The following is a 16,626-nucleotide window of genomic DNA, read 5'->3' as shown; positions in this document are numbered from 1 at the left end:
GTGGATCTCTATTATGAGAATAATACAGAGAGCACCAAGAATGGCTTGATGTCTTACCAAGTTATGTATATTTATAAAATTCCAGGTTTCCTTGGCTGCATTTCCATTGCCGGTACCTGCTCATATAGATAGCGACCCTATCTTCATTACTTCTAATCAGACTCAGCCTCCTGAATCATCAGTTCTTCCATCTCCAATTGCTGATGTAGATAATATGCAAAATATAGAGCAAGTTTGGGAAGAATTACTGTCCATTCCAGAACTACAGGTAAGGGTTATTGTAAGCAGTAGCTGAAAGAATGGCAGAGTATTCTTGGGGAACTCCAAAGAATTTAGAATAATAAAATTTCAGTCATTCTTAAGCAATAGTTACAAGCCCATGAGGCTAGTAGCTGCAGGGATTTTGTAAATCAGTGTATGCTTTAACAAGAAATACAATGAGCATCTAAAATAGTTAATCAAAAGCAGGATAAGAAGGGAGACTTCAAGAGTAGAGGGTTATTTGCCTAATGCTGTATGAAAATATGTGGTGTTTTTCTGGTCTGAATGTTTTTATTTGTATTGATTCTTGAACTGGATCAATACAATATTGATTCTTGAACTGATGTTAAATACAGAAACCTGTTACTGCACTGTCATGTTTGAAATTATACCTGAAGAAATGTGAGGAACCTCTAAATTATGGTTCCTGCAGGAATCCTTAATCTGTCCCCAATACTATTCAAACAGTATTTTTACTTGTATAATGTTTAACTTTATATTACGTAAATTAATATATTACAGTTTATTTAAAATACAAAACAGTATACAGTATATGCAGAGTGTATTACAACTAGGGATGTAAGCGACTACTCAAGTAGTTGACTACCCGACAAGCTTAGCTTATCGGGTAGTTAAGTCACTACTCAACTATTTGTTCCCCCCACCCTCGCTGCCTCTGTATTAGAGGCAGTAAGGCAGGGGGAAGCAGGAGCCTGTGCTGGAGGAAGCCAGCTTAAAGTGGTGGAGGCAGAGCCGCAGCAGTCCCAGAGCCAATGCTAACCCCTGGGAGCTAACTCCACTGTAGTTCTGCATTTTCAATGTAATAGAAGCTGGGCATAGAGAGCCGCAGCATGGTTAGCTAACACCCTTTTATCAACTAATTGAGTAGTCAATAGATATTCCATCGACTACTCAATTAGATAATTAACCACTATGTAACATCCCTAGTTATAACCTGGCATTTCTTGATTGTCTCTGCAATTATTATAAAAACTGTGAAGTTACATTTATTCAGATTTTGCATTTAACTCTCATTGAGGGGAGAAAAAAAAGCTTTAAAAACAACAGTATTGGAAAACATTTGTATTACAGTAGGTGTTGTAGATGCAGAAAATATTTTAAAAGAAAAATGTCAGGCTAAAATCACTGCTGTTTTACTAATCTGAGCATTTCAGAGAAGATTTAGCTTATTTATTTAATCAACTCTGCTGTGCTTTTACTTGAAGTTCACCCAAATTGGACAGGATAATTAGACTGGCTTATTTTAAATTATTTATTTTAATGTTTTTCACAAAAAGCTACTGTGTTTTGGATTGTTAACCCATCAGAGCAGTGCTTAAAATGATACTGTCTACATGAAAGCAAGTCAGCTTAACAAAAATTAGTTAGAAAGCAATATTAAGTGCTATAACTACTCTGTCCCCTGATTTCCTTTTGCTAATTTTTGTGTATTACACAATTAATTCTCCAGTTTTTGTTTTAAATCTTCCCTGTTACTGTGTGAAAGACCCACACAAACAAAATGGGGAATTGAGTTACTGACTATACAGAGGCAACAATGAAACGGACGATATAGAAAGTAATCTTTAAAAAAAACCCTTACATATTGCTGCTATTATAATTCTGAGTAGAATTTGAACAAATAGTCACAGAAAAGACAGAAATTTAAGTTGAGGGTATCCCTTTTAAAAGGATTAGTTTAGGGAGAAAAAAAGAACCAAAAGATCTCTCATCTAGTAAATCCTGTTTTAGGTATGATTTTATTTGTGATTAAATAATCAATGTGTCCTTACTTAAGAGGACCAGAATCATTTGGCAATTGCCTAATTCTAAAAGGATAGAAGGTGTATTTTGATATAGAAAGAATGTTGTTTCTGTAGCCAGTCAGGACAATCAAATAATAATCTTCAACACTTACTTTTAGTTAAGCTGATTAACATTCATGTATCTTCATTGAATTAATGTTTGTAAAATCCCATGTTAGTGCTGTTTTTTATTACATAGTAAATTACATTTCTCTGCATCAAACAGTTACTTCATTGAGTACCACCTAAAAAGATCAAAGATCTTTTAAAATCCATTCAACAGTGCAAAATTTAAGGGACAGTTGTTTGGTTTACTGAATGATGTTGTTTATATTCAATGGCTTTGAGTTGGCTATATTAATACTTTATTTATAATAAGGTGCTGCTTGAGGTGGATTCACATTTGTCAGCATCAGGATCCATATTGGCAATTTACTAAAGCAAGAGAGATGCATCTAGCTTCCATATAATGGGAGCATATTTTACCAATCTTTTCTTTGGTGTATTGATATGATTTTGGGACTCTACAGGTGTCAGAATGCTGTTATCTTCCTGGTGACCTGCTGAGAAGAAGAGTCATCCTCTGCTAGAACTTGCAGTTCCCAGAGACTGCCCCTTAGTAATAAAATAAGAAAAGCAGTGGACTATGCTATGCCGTCTATAACAATACTTTAAGGGCCATTTTATGAGTGTATTGATCTCAGAAGGGCAATTTTAAATTTGTGGAATTTAGCAGCTAGATTATATCAAAATATGTTGTTAATTTATTATTGTTAAATTTTTCTTTGTAATATTTCCTCATATAGTGTCTTAACATTGAAAACAACAACCTGGCTGAAGTAACCACTATTGCAAGCCCAGAAACTAAGTCATCAGAGAGTCTCAATAATTTCTACAACTCGTCCATTTCTGTTAATTGCGATTCAGATTTCCTCAACACTTTTGAAGATTCCTTTTCTAGCATCCTACCACCAGAAGACGCCAGCCAGCTGAGAGTGGACTCTTTGGATAACACTTCATGTTTGAGCTCCAGTTTTTGTGAAGATTTCTACTCCACCTTTCTTGAAACAAAGGGGAATGGTGATGTAGCAGCACCAACCATTGTCAACCAGTCATTTGCTGAAATTCCATACGAACCCATTGATATTTCGGATTTCTCACTGTGTAAAGCTTTTAATGGTGACCATCAAGAAAATGCACCAGAAGGTAATGATTCTGACTCGGGTATTTCATTGAGCACACATTCCAGTACCACATCACCTGAGCACTCTGCTGAATCATCTCTTTTTGGAGATACAGCTTTTGGCAATAGTGACTCTGAAATGGAAGAAATGGAGAGTACTCCTGGAAGTCTGCAACAGAGCAGTGCTCAGATATATTCACTGAAGTTCCATAATCCAGTCTCTCCTTCCCAGGGGCCAACCACTCAAAAATCTGATCTGCAATGTGTAAACACACCAAAAAGAGAACTACCTGCCAGCCCAGGCCACCCCAAAGCTCCATTTACAAGAGATAAACCTTCAAGCTGCCTTGATGCTCATTTCACAAGAGATGAGCAAAGAGCAAAAGCTCTGCATATCCCTTTCCCTGTAGAAAAAATAATCAACCTTCCCGTGGATGACTTCAATGAAATGATGTCTAAGGAGCAGTTCAGTGAGGCCCAGCTTGCACTTATTCGAGATATACGAAGGAGAGGCAAGAATAAAGTAGCTGCTCAAAACTGCCGTAAAAGGAAACTGGAGAACATAGTAGAACTGGAGCAAGACTTGGGTCAGTTACAGGATGAAAAAGAGAAATTGCTTAAAGAAAAAGGAGAGAATGACAAAAGCATCCGTCTGATGAAAAAGCAGCTTACTAACCTATACCTTGAGGTCTTCAGCATGCTACATGATGAAAATGGAAAGCCTTACTCTCCCAGTGAATACTCACTGCAGCAAACAAAAGATGGCAGCATCTTCCTTGTTCCTAAAAGCAAGAAGCCAGAGACTAAATTTTGACAGGCAAGGAAGCTAACTGGCTTTGACAGAGTTGGCACTTTTGTATTTTTATTCTAATAGCTTTTACTGTGATATGAAATGCAGAATTATCATATTTTAAAGTGATTCTATTCAAATATATATCCATAGTTGTTAACTAGTATATTAAATACACAAGTTAAAAACTCTTAGTGTAATGCATATGTATGCAAAATCTGTAATCTTATTTTCTAGCACTCATTATTTCCTTCTTTATAGCACTACTTCGGCTAGTTTCAATAGGACTGTAAATATTTCAAGACATCTTATTTATATACTGTTCTGTCTCATTTGTTATACTCTCTCTATATATATAATTTTAGCTGGCTAAATACAATTTGTTGCAAAACCAACTGACTTCAGATAACTTTTTATAAATATAAATTGAATAATGTTTGCTACTTTTAATATACATTTTAATTTGCTTTACACTTAAAATAAAACTTTTGAGTATAAAAGTTGATACTTAATAAAGTATATTATTTTGACTTGTCTTAATAATTTGTTAATTTTTTTTTTACTGCACATCATTCAAGTGTATTTCCCCTAAATAGGGTATTGAATAACTTACACACTTTCTCTTTTCTTACAAAGGTGAGCCATCATATAAACAAGCTATGTAATTATTAACTTAAATGTGGGTATATAATACTGTCAGCATTACCAAGGCCAGGTCTACACTACAGACCTATATTCATAAAACTGAGTTGCCTACAGGTGTGACAATCCACACCCCTTGAGCTCTATGTTGATGGAAGAACTGTTCGACATATCTACCACCTCTTGGGGGAGGCAGATTAACTATGCTAATGAGATTGAGAAGCCTCCCCATCTGTGAAGTGTTTTTGCTGCACCCAATGCAACATTTTATGTATTAACCTGCCCTCACAACTTTTTAAGGGGACAGTTGACCCATTGTGTAACCAAAAGAAATCTGAAATCTTACACTAGTAATGCTTTTTTATTTACTTTTTGCACTTTCATTACTGTACACAAGTATGATGAATAGGCCGATGTGCTCATTAAATTCACCTCCCAAAAACATTCATTTTAGATATTGTTCATTTTGTCCTTCACACTTGCATTTGGCCTTTAAAATTTGGCATAAACTTTTTTTCTTTAAAAATTCAACATGCCATGTTTACATCATTATTCTGTCTTTGAGCATCACATGTTAAACAAAGTCTTAATTATAGTGTTAATTATAGACATTTTTAATCAATTTAATTACATTACAAAGTTTTTGGTACAAAAATTTTGTAGGATTTACAATGCTTGGTCGATTACTGTGCTTTACGTTTCCCGACTTGTGAGTCAATAAGCATCATTTGTCACTTCTGTTACTTTATAACATCATAGAAAAATGTAGTACACATTAGAGCTGCCACGTGAGTGTACTATTTAAAACTTACTGTTCTATTAAATAGAGAACATTGTAAAGTTTGACTTACAGAGAAATAAAGAATAGGGACAAATAAGTAATATTGTTTGATTACACTCCAACAGTTACATTTAGGACTCAGATCACAGTGGTAAATACACAAAATACATCATCTGTGTTTTAAAACACATTTGTGCTATTCCTAGTTTACAGTGACAAGAGGTAGGTTTGAACAGTTATCTGTTATCAATTATTCTGCATTGGGGGAGGGGATAGACATTTTTTATTTAGTCTGATTGTAAAGTAGTGCTGGTGAATAACCTTTTGAAGATAATCTTTGCACAGGTTGAGGTTTTTAACTAGTCAAGTTACATCCGATACTAAACATTTGTCATTCAGCACTTTTCACAAAATGCAAATTACCAAATTGTTGTGATTGGCACCATAATCAACTTTTTTATGGATTTTGCGATGGTTTTTATGTTCCAGAATCCTTTTATAGAGATATAAAAAAGTGGAAAGTAAGGCGGTTACTGTCACATGACTTCATGACCTTTTTCTGGTGGGTTAGGACAAGCTGGCGGAGTCCTAAGAATGATGGTACTGTCACAAACTCAAGAATAACATAACACATTTATTACTAGAAGAATGTACAGAGGCAGCTCCCCTCTTGCTGCAGGTGTTGCTTGCTCCACTTAGCAGAGTTACTTCCAATACAAGGCCCCTCTGAAGTTGTCTGTGGGTGTGCCACACATACAAACAACCAGCACAGTAACACAGAACACAATCCCATTATTGCCAACCTCAAGGGATCAAAAAAATGATACTGGCCAAAACCCCTTGATTTTTTTTTTTTAAACAAAGACTACTGTGAGGTTGGGTGGTTTTTTTTTTTTTTTTTTCTTTTGGGCCTTTTGATTGCTGAACTCCAGGGAGTGGGTGGGGGAGGGAGTAGGGGAGAGAGAGAGATTGTGTGTTTTCACTCTCCTAGACTCATTGTGTAAGCTGATCTTGATTCCTGATGCAGGAGCTATCACCTTACATCTGCTCATCCCTTGACCAATAAATCCTGTGTCCCCATCTCCAAACCACATCTGCTACCTTGTCAACCCATCAGTCCATCCCTTACAACTGCCTTGATGATTCTGTGCCATCCATGCACTCACTTCTGCTTTTACGTGGTTCTTCACACACACTTCCGGCTTGGGAGGGGGTGGGGGGGCCTCCTCTCCTCATACCAGGAAATGGGAACACTTTCCAGGCCTTGTGCAGGCCAGATTCTGGATATGTCTACACTGCGGAGGTTACTCCACTGCATCCAGGGAACGTGCTTGCTCTTCCACTTTTTTTTGTGGAAGTGCAAACATGCTCTTTTGGAAGCCGTCTTCCTCATTCCACAAGGAAGAAGGAGTCTTCTGAAAGGGGGAATTTCCGAAATTTGACCCAGTGTAGTTGGGCCAAATTTCAGAAAAGCCTCTTCTGAAAAAAATTGGAAAAAGCTGTAGTGTAGACCTAGCCCCAGTGGAGTAGCTGGAGGGATGAGAAGCAGAGGAACTGTTCTGTTGCTCACAGGATAAGAGTGAGAGCAGAGGACTCTTTGTATCCCAAAAGAAAGCTTTGAGTTACAAAGGGGCACGGGGGAGAGAGCCAGTGCACTCTTTTTGCAGTTCTCATTGACTGCTTGATACCAGGAGGTGAGCTCCTGGGGCAGCCAGGTAATAGCTTGATACCAGAAGGGCTCAGCTCCCTGGCAGACAGGGCTCCACTGAAGTGCTGCCAACTCTTGCAATATTGGCTAATCTGAGTTTTTTTCCCCCCATCTCATAAACACCTCATAAAAAGTGATCTCACGAATTTTCCCTTTTTCAAAATGGTGACCATCTCCTATTATAAATGAGGTGAAGCCACTAAAATAGCTGCCCTTCGTAATGTTGGCAGCCACTTCCTTCTATTTTCAGTGAGATTGAAGCCATCCCTCACAGGCAAAATCAGTGCCATTCTATGGTTCAAGAGGTCTAGAGACAACACAAGGACTCTGAGGAGCAGCAAAGGTAGGTTGATCATATTTCCTTATGCTAAAAACAGGACACTGGGTAAAATTACTCATATTCAAGTGAATTCAATGGCAATCAATCAGAATTAAGAGTACTGACGTTCTTGTTCAAAAGAAATACTACATTAGCTGGAGTCTTTTTATTTACCTTCTTACCTTTAAGATTTTCATGGGGAGAAGTAACACCCACATCCTCCCACACACCTCTCTCACACGGGGATGGGGTATAACTGACTGACCTGCTCTCCATCCTCCATGCCTGTCGGGCCCTGGGATGGATTTACTTCTCCTGGTACCTGGCACTGCATCTTCTTGAGGCAACATGGGGGGCGGAATGCGGGATCACAAGGCTTCCCTCCCCAGATTTCTGTCAGGGTTTACATTGGAGCATGGCCAGCAGCAGCTTTTCAGCAGCATGTGGGAGGAAAGGAATGGGAGCTGCTTCCAGCACAGAGGTGTGGGAGTAAGAATGACCTGACCTGTGTATTAGAGAGGTTGTATTTTCCCTCCTGTCCTAACCCTCCCTGCTCCGCTGTGGCTGAATGCAGCTTGTCCCTGCCTGCCTGCATAGTGTTGAAAGGTAGCTCATAACTTCAAGCTGCTGCTGGCCACCAATGTAACTCAACCACCTCCTGACCCCCCTGGCTAAAGCAAGGGCAGGAAGGGGTCAAGCCCTAAGAATGCCTTGTGCTCCAGGGCTCAGCGAATTTACTGCGAATTTTGTAAACTGAGCCAGAGAGGTGGCTCAGCAGCTAAAAGTGCTAAGGGACAGAGAAGGCCTGCAATCCCTGGGGGCAGGATCTAGGTAGTGGCAGTTTATGAAGAGAATTATATGCTCTTGCTCAGGGGAGGGGGGGAGGATGCAGCAAAACCTGTAGTAGAGATGGGGTGCAAACAAGCTGGCAATAGCTTCTTCTTTGCCACTGCAAAATTTAGCTGAGGGGCTGAGAAGCTTTCCCATATCAGTGCTGTGTGTGGCTTTGGCACGTGCAGAGTTTGACTCCTCATGGCCAGCACCCTGTGCTGTAGGGTCTTGAGCTTTTCCTGGGCATCAGCCCACCCAGAGGCAGTGGGAAGGAGCTGGCCAGCCAGACTGTTGGTAAGTTGAATAAACCAGTCGGGCTGGTCCGTGTCAGTGCCAGGCCTGGGACACACACCAGGGGGATATGGAGGAGCAGCAGGGTAAACAGACACAGCTGCAGCAAGCAGCCAGTGCTGGCTGGAAATGGGAGTGGGGTGGGATGGGGCAAGAGCCTGCTGAACAAGAGCCAGAATGCAGCAGGAACTGCACTGATGGACTAGCAGCAGGAGGAGCAGGCAGCCCTGCATGCTACAACTTTCCACAACCACCAGCCTTGCACTCCCACCCCCATCATCAGCCACTGAACTGACCCTCCCCCCCATCCCACTCAGTGCTGGTGGCTGGGCTGCAGGTGAGCAAGGATTCAGACCCATTAGTACTGATGGGAGGGAGAGACAGAAAATACGGGGCAATTAACCCATTTTTTAAAAAGTTGGGACACTGCAGGAGGGCTTAACTACCCTTGGCTGCAAACAGCAAACCAGAACCAATGGGCGCCATGAGGCTCCTTGGCTGTGGAGCTTGTAAATAAAAACACCAGCGCGGCCAGTTACCGGGTTTTTCAGAGTGGTTTTGCAGACCACTTTGAGAAACACTGCCCCAAGAAGAGGTACTGTGAAAGGTGACAAGGGAACAAAAGGCAGGTTTAGAGCTTGCAGGGGATAAGGACACAGTGAGGAGGGAAATGAAGGCTGGGGGCCTGCAGCAGAAGGAAGCAGAGCAGGGGTGAAGTCGGGATAGAATGGGCCAGGCATCTGGTTTTTGAGAGGAATGCCAGGTTGAAAAGGGAGCCTGGTGGCTCCAGTAAGCAGTGCTGACTGGGCCATTAAAATTCTAGTCAGTGGTCAGGCCTGTTGATGGTGGAGAAAAGGGAGCAACTGCCTTGGGGCACAATGATTTAAAAGAGGCCAGAGCTCCTGGCCACTGCTACCCCATTGACACTGGAGTCATGTGCAGCACGGTACAGTCTGCGCGGTGCTGAGGATTGCCTACCCTAGCCCCATCCATTCTGCCCAAGGCCCCACCCATTCTGGGATTCTAGAGCCAAGTCCTCCCCCTCATCTTGCCTCAGGGCCAGCATTTATGACAGCCCACCTTCAGTGGTGCAGCGAGGAGGCCTGGGTCTAAGGAAGGCTCCCTACATACCCTGGTTCAATGTGGCTCCCTGAAGCAGACACAGGTCTTTGCAGCCTCTACACACCAGGGCTGTGTCTACACTGGGCCACTTATTCCAGAAAATCAGCCGCTTTTCCGGAATAAGCTGCGAGCTGTCTACACTGGCCCTTGAATTTCCGGAAAAGCAACGACGCTCTACTGTACAAAATCAGCTGCTATTCCGGAAAAACTATTCTGCTCCCGCTCGGGCATAAGTCCTTATTCCGGAACACTGTTCTGGAAAAGGGCTAGTGTAGACAGCCCAGTAGTCTTTTCGCGATCAGGGCTCTTTTCTGGAAAAGCGTCTGTGGCCAATGTAGACGCGCTTTTCTGGAAAAACTGAAAACGGAATAGTATTCCATTTTAAGCAGTTCCAGAAATTCATGCCAGTGTAAACGTAACCCATGGGTGGGGAACCTAAGACCTGGGGCCTGTATCCAGCTCAGAGCTCCCTCCTCCCCAAATTGGAGAGCCCATGCTGGTGCTACAGCCCCTATCCCCCCGCTATTCTCCTATGGGGCTGGAGCACACGAAATCTACTAGCTTAGCCTCTCCAAGGCTTTGGTGTGCCATGGGAGCCATGTCAGAGAAGGATATTTATTTAATTTAATGCATTTATTTCTCACTTGTGTGCAACCCCCAACTGATTTCTCTGTGGGTCAGCAGCCCCCAGCCCAAAAGGGTTCCCCAGTCCTGCCCTTCACACAGGGCAGCAGGGTGTGTTGTTCCCTCCCCAAGTATTGGCTTTGCAGCTCCTATTGGCTAGGAACTGTGATCAATGCAAGCTGTGGGGGCAGTGCCTGCAGGTGCTATGGCAGTGCACGGAGCCTCAGTGGCCATCTCTATGCTTGAGGGCAGCAGGGAGCTAGTGGCCACTTCCTGGGACCCTTAACCCTCTGCCCCAGCCTGGAGTCTTCTTTTACACCTGCACTCCCACCGGAAGCCTGCACCGCCTCACATACCACAACACCTAGTGCCTGCCCATCAATCCCATTATCCCTAACCTCACCTCACAGCCCACCCCCTCTCCTACACCCTAATCCCCTGCACCAGCCTCGTGAAAATGAGTGAGGGTTGGGGAGAGTGAGCGAAGTAGAATGGAGCAGAGGGGAAAGGGCCTTGGAGAAGGGGTGGGACAGGAGCATCAACAGCAGGGAGAGCAGTACAAGGAGTGTTTGTTTTTGCTTGATTAGAAAGTTGGCAAACCTACCTATGTAAGTAGGGAGGTATTGGAGCAGGAAGAGAAAGATGTGGGTAAGGATGGGGTTTGGAGTGGGGAGGTAGGGCAGAGGAGGGGGACCTGGAGCAGGGAGACAGGAGGGCTGAGAAACATGAATGCAGTTTGGGTGAAGGACAGGGAACTGTTGTTTCTTACTAAAGGCTAAATCAATCCCATATTATTTTTACTCCAACATTGTTTATATGAATGATTGAGATATTTAAAGTTCTTTAATATGTGTGAATCATGATGCTTTAATTAGGTCCGTGATCCCATACTATCTACCATCCAGTCCTCCTTTTATTAATGAAGAAGAAAAAAACCTCAGAAGAGAGCACGTTAAGCCAGTAATAGGAAATGTAATTTCCCTATTTTAGGGTTGAGGAGAAGAGATCAATTTTCCAATCTAAAAATAACACAGCCATTGGCAGAATTGAGGGGCGCTAGAAAGTCAAACAAATAACATTAAAAAAAAAATCAAACCATCTCATGATTTTTGTTTGCTTGAAGTTAGCAGTACTACCCCAGGCTTAGCGAGGATAGTTGGAAAGTGTTCACAAAGAGTAAAGGTTTGCAGTATGACTGTGCACTAAAGAAAATCTCAAGATAGAATGCAAAGGACTGCCACATTCAGGCTATACTAGCAAGCACTGAGTTAGCCTGTATAGCAGGGGTGGGGCAGAAAGGCCTCTGTGAGCTGGATCCGGTCTGCCAAGTGGGTGGATCCTGGCTGTGGAGGCCCTGCTGCTCCCCTGCTCTCAGGCCAATTAGGGTTGGGGGTGGGGGAAGTGCCTGAAGCCTTCCCTGCTCTGCCCCCGCCCTGGCAGGAGCACATGGCCAATTAGGGCCTAGGGGCAGGGGAGCTGCGTGAAGCTTCCTTTGCCCTGCCCTGGCCCTGTGAGGAGCCTGCGGCACTTCAAAGTGCCAGATGCTTCTCGCAGGTTGGGAGGTGGCTTCCCATGTTCCCCCGGCCCTAGGCCCTGATTGGCCTGGGGATGGGGGAGCATGCCAACCTCTTCCAGGGCATGGATTCCGGGAGGCAAAGGTTGGGGTAGCCCCACCCCTTCCCAGTTAGGCCCCGCCCCTTGCAGGGTGGCCCGGGGTTACTTCAAACATTTTTGCTCACCCCTGCTGTATCATAAAAGCTCCTTGGACCTGTAGGGGGAAGACTGGTGCTTAACAATATGGGTATGCCATCTTGGAATGTCCAAACAACTTGGACTCCATCTTGGCTGACCTTCTTCTTCTTGAGGACACTTTCCTGCTCTTTTGATGGGAAATTAGATAGGACACGTTACCTGGGTTCTGCCCAGCACTAAAATTATTTAAGTACTGCTTCACCATTTCTAAGGGGCTGCCCTTCTGAATGGCAGAATCCGAAGCTGCTTAGAGAGGTGTATACCAGTAGTATGCATACAGGGGCAGCAGGTTTGTATAATTTTTGGTGGTGCCCCATTAGCCACACCCCCTGACCCGTTAACCATGCCCTGACCCCCATTAACCAGGCCTCTGGAGGTAACATGCTCAGGGCAAGATAGACACATGACCAGAAGTAAAAGGTGACATGTCACCCCTCTCAAAGGACTTTTCCCCACCATCCTCCTACCAACAGGGATTAGTTTTGTCCCCACCAAACCCCTCTCATGCAACTATCCTGCAATTGCATTAACTCGGGGGCAGAGATGCTGGGGGAAGTGTTCCCTCTAAGGCTATGTCTACACTCGCAGCTTCTTGCGCAAGAACCCACAGAGTATCCACTGCCTGCCTGCTCTTGCACAAGGAAATTTACAGTATGGTGTGGTAAGAAAGGGCGTCTTGTGCAAGAGCTACACTCTTTTCTAACAGGTGTAAGCTATCTTGCACAAAAGGGCAGCGTGGATGCTTGGCAGGGATTTATTGCGCAAGAAACCCCTATGGCTAAAATGACCATTGGTGCTTTCTTGTGCAAGAGAGCGTCCACACTGCCATGGATGCTCACGTGCAAAAGTACAGCTCGCACATGGGAGTGTGGACATGTTCTTGCACAAGAACCCTTGGGCAAGATGTTCTTGCACAAGAAGCTGACAGTGTAGATATAGCCTAAGAGTTTCCTCCCATGAGCAGAATGAATTCTGTGTTGTGCACCAATACTGAGTTCATGTGGCTTGTTTGGATGTGCCACTGTGACACCCAAGTTATTAATAAGTATTTTATAAACCTTTACCTTTTCTCTCTGCTGCCATGTCTTAAGCCCCAGAAGTCCCCAGACTCCGAATCTGGAGCTAGGCTGCGCAACGCCACGTTGAGCAGTTTTGAAGTCCCGGACTATGACGTCTCGTCATGCCTGGGCGTCGCTCCACTCACCTGTAAACGCTACGCATGGCCCCCGGCTCTGAATATTGCTAGAGCATGGGCACCACGAGCCCAAATAACTCGCCGCCCATGTATGCATGTAAGTCTGGTTGCAGGAGGGTGAACTTACCTGCATGGAAGGAGTGCATTGTCAGCTGCCATTCCCCCGAGAACCAAAACACACCCACAACGATGCAGGGAGAGAGAGTGGGCCAATCATCGCTGGAGAGCTAACATCAGATGGTATCATAGTGCAGGTGATCAGGTGGAGACCTGTCTCATCACAGTGAGTGTCCTTTAAGCTGCAGGAGCTGGTAGAGATTCCCTAGTCCTCCATCTCTTACCTGGATCCCATCATGAGGGGAGGGAACTCATCTGTGTTGCAGGCAGCATGCCACTTTTTTGTTACTTATCTTTTGTTGTGGAGGTCCTTGTTATACTTTGGTTCTTAATCCTTTCGTTACTGTTTACCTTGTTTGGAACTGTTGAATACCCGGTTTGTTTGCAACCACATTCTAGCTGGTTTCATTTCTCTTAAGGAGCTAAAAAAATCCCAGGCTACGTCTACACTCGCAGCGTCTTGCATCAGAAGCATGCAAATGAGGCTAAGCGTGGAATATTGCCGAGCCTCGTTTGTATACCTAATGAACGGCCATTTTTGCAGAAGAGGCTCTTGCGCTCGGGGGTTTTTCTTGCACAAGAAGGGGCAGTGTAGACAGCTCCTTCTGGCGCAAGAGCCTCTTCTGCAAAAATGGCGGTTCATTAGGTATGCAAATGAGGCTCACAGATATTCCACACTTAGCCTCATTTGCATACTTCTGACGCAAGACGCCACGAGTGTAGACATGGCCCCAGTGACAGAAGTGCACAGGGGGACATTCCTCTAAGCTGGTTCCCTTTTGACCAGGTACACCAATCAACAGGCTTAGGCCTTTTATGTTGGTTTGTAGAGTACTGAGCATATTTCATAAACAACAAAGGATGAGATTTATCAGACACACCAACAACTCTGGGCTATGATGGCAATTTTCAGCCACTTTTGTGCACTCTTAATTCTAGGCTGCTCCCAGGGCTGCATATACACACTGGTGTAACTTAAACAGCAGAGTAATGGCAGCCTGAGTCAGAGGTCTCTGAAGATTTCAGACACAACAGCTTGCAAGGTGTCCATGACAGACCTTTATGGCTCTCCCTTCAGAGCCTCTGCTGGAACTAGAGTTTTTAGGGCTTTATGCTACATCAGCTCTCAGCTTGGCTTAAAAAAGCCAAAGCAAAAATTAAAATCTCAGTGTTCACATCTTTCAGACAAGTTATTCAATCAACTGGGCCAAAGTCAAGCATGCAAAAATTATAAATCAGCTTTCCACCCCCAACTTATTGGACTTTTAAATAATATGTTTTGGGTTGATTTTACTTGCCTTTTGGAAAACAGTCAAGTTACATTTTCAGCCTTTTCTCTGCAAATGTATTGTATTCATGTGACTTCAGGAACTATGCTGAAAAGAGCCATGAAATATTGTGAGATTTACCAACACTGTCACAAGTTTAGCATTAAGTTGTTTCCTGCCCGTGGATCAGGACTGAATAAGCATAACAATGTATGAGTCTAAGACAACTACAGGCAGTCCCTGGGTTACGTACAAGATAAGGACTGGAGGTTTGTTCTTAAGTTGAATTTGTATGTAAGTCAGAACTGGTACATAATGTAGGGGAAACTCTAGCCAAACATTTCTCCAGAGCTCAGTTTTATTCTCCCACACCTCACTTCCCTCAGTCCTTTATTCTCAAGCTGAGGTGTCTGCTGAGAAAAGCTGCTCTGCGTCTCCTTGGTTTGCTGCGGGGGGGAGAGGGGGGGCGCTAGCTTCGCGTCTCCCTGGTCTACTGGGGGGAAGCAGCTAGTGCGGGGTTGCCTCACCCCATTTGTAAGTAGGGATCCGATGTAAGTCGGATCCATGTAACCTGGGGACTGCCTGTATAAGTGCACCTCAAGTTTCAGTTTTTGGTATGTAAACCATCTTAGGAGCAGTTTTAAGGGATAGGTGATTTCCTTATATGACAACTGAGATTGATGCAATCAGAACTGTGGCCCTAGGATTAAGAAATGAGATTTCCATTGGATTCAGGAGTCTGTATCACATGATGCTCTGAAATCAGCTGATTCCAGGCTTGTGACTGATCTCCCGCTATGCCTGTGTCTCCTCTGTCTCACCAGAGATGGATCTGGGGGAGACCGGATTCTAAGCTGGCTCCCCTCAGCACCAGCTCCTGCTCCCTATCCTTGCTGCCTCTCTCCGATAGAGGCAGCAAGAAGTGGAGGAGGGGGAGAAGTGACTAGTGAAGTAGTGACTTGATTACTAGTCGCTTACATCCCTATCACAAAACTATTTCCTTATTCAGCCATGATTTTATAAAGCGATTTTATGTAAAAAACAAAAAACAGGATGGAAAAGTGAGGGCTGGCACTTCTGCATATAGTGAATTAAACTATAAAAGCATAGATAAGTTTAAGACAGAGTTTGGCAAAGTTTCTTGAACCTACTTTTAATAGTTTACATAATTTATCAGAAAATTCTGTAAGGGATCAAATTGCTGTGTCTAGTACAAATCTAGCACTATGGTTGACACCTCCAGCCAAGTAGCTGGTTTTATCTTTTACCCTTGTACTTTATTTGGTCCTTTTCTGACCCTTAATAGTATAGTATGGGAGTAGAAGGGGGGAGGGGGGGAAAATCCTCACACAGTACAGAACTGAGGGTACGACTACACTGCAACACTATTTCAAAATAACTAGTGCTATTCCGAAATAACTTAGTTTGCGTCTACGTAGCAGACAGTTATTCTGAAAGTGTAAAAATACTATCAAGCTGGAGGACTTCTTGCTCCAACTCCTGTAACCCTCATTGTACAGGAATAAGGGAAGTCGGAGGAAGAGTGCTCTGTTTCGAAAGAAGTGCTGTGTAGACATTCTTTTTTTTTTTTAATAAGCTATTTCGAAATAAGATACGCAATTAACATAGCTCAATTTGCTTAGCTTATTTCAAGTTAAGCCCTGCTGTGCAGATGCACCCTGAGTTTCCCTTTGTATTGCCATTAACACTGTACTGACTATTTCTTGCACCTAAACAGGGAACACACATAGGCTACGTCTAGACTGGTATGATTTTCCAGAAATGCTTTTAACAGAAAAGTTTTCCATTAAAAGCATTTTTGGAAAAGAGCGTCTAGATTGGCACGGACGCTTTTCCGCAAAAGCACTTTTTGCGGAAAAGCGTCCATGGCCAATCTAGATGCGCTTTTCCGCAAAAAAGCCCCGATCGCCATTTGC

General features: G+C 43.4%; 1 protein-coding gene across 1 annotated transcript in view; it reads left to right on the top strand.

Annotated features, from left to right (window-relative positions):
* The window catches only part of NFE2L2 (NFE2 like bZIP transcription factor 2), a 45,741-nt gene extending 41,162 nt beyond the window's left edge, over positions 1 to 4,579 (top strand). Inside the window, 2 exon segments of the mRNA NM_001317051.1 lie at positions 86 to 268; positions 2,873 to 4,579. Of these exon segments, the coding sequence (NP_001303980.1) occupies positions 86 to 268; positions 2,873 to 4,063 (1,374 nt within the window). The 3' untranslated portion in view covers positions 4,064 to 4,579.
* The last annotated feature ends 12,047 nt before the right edge of the window (positions 4,580 to 16,626 follow it).

This window comes from Pelodiscus sinensis, chromosome 7 (genome assembly GCF_052426305.1).
Source record: "Pelodiscus sinensis isolate ZL-2025 chromosome 7, ASM5242630v1, whole genome shotgun sequence".
Lineage (NCBI taxonomy): Eukaryota > Metazoa > Chordata > Testudines > Trionychidae > Pelodiscus > Pelodiscus sinensis.
The sequence above is the reverse complement of the archived record's forward strand: the minus strand, read 5'-3'. Positions and strand labels throughout refer to the sequence as shown.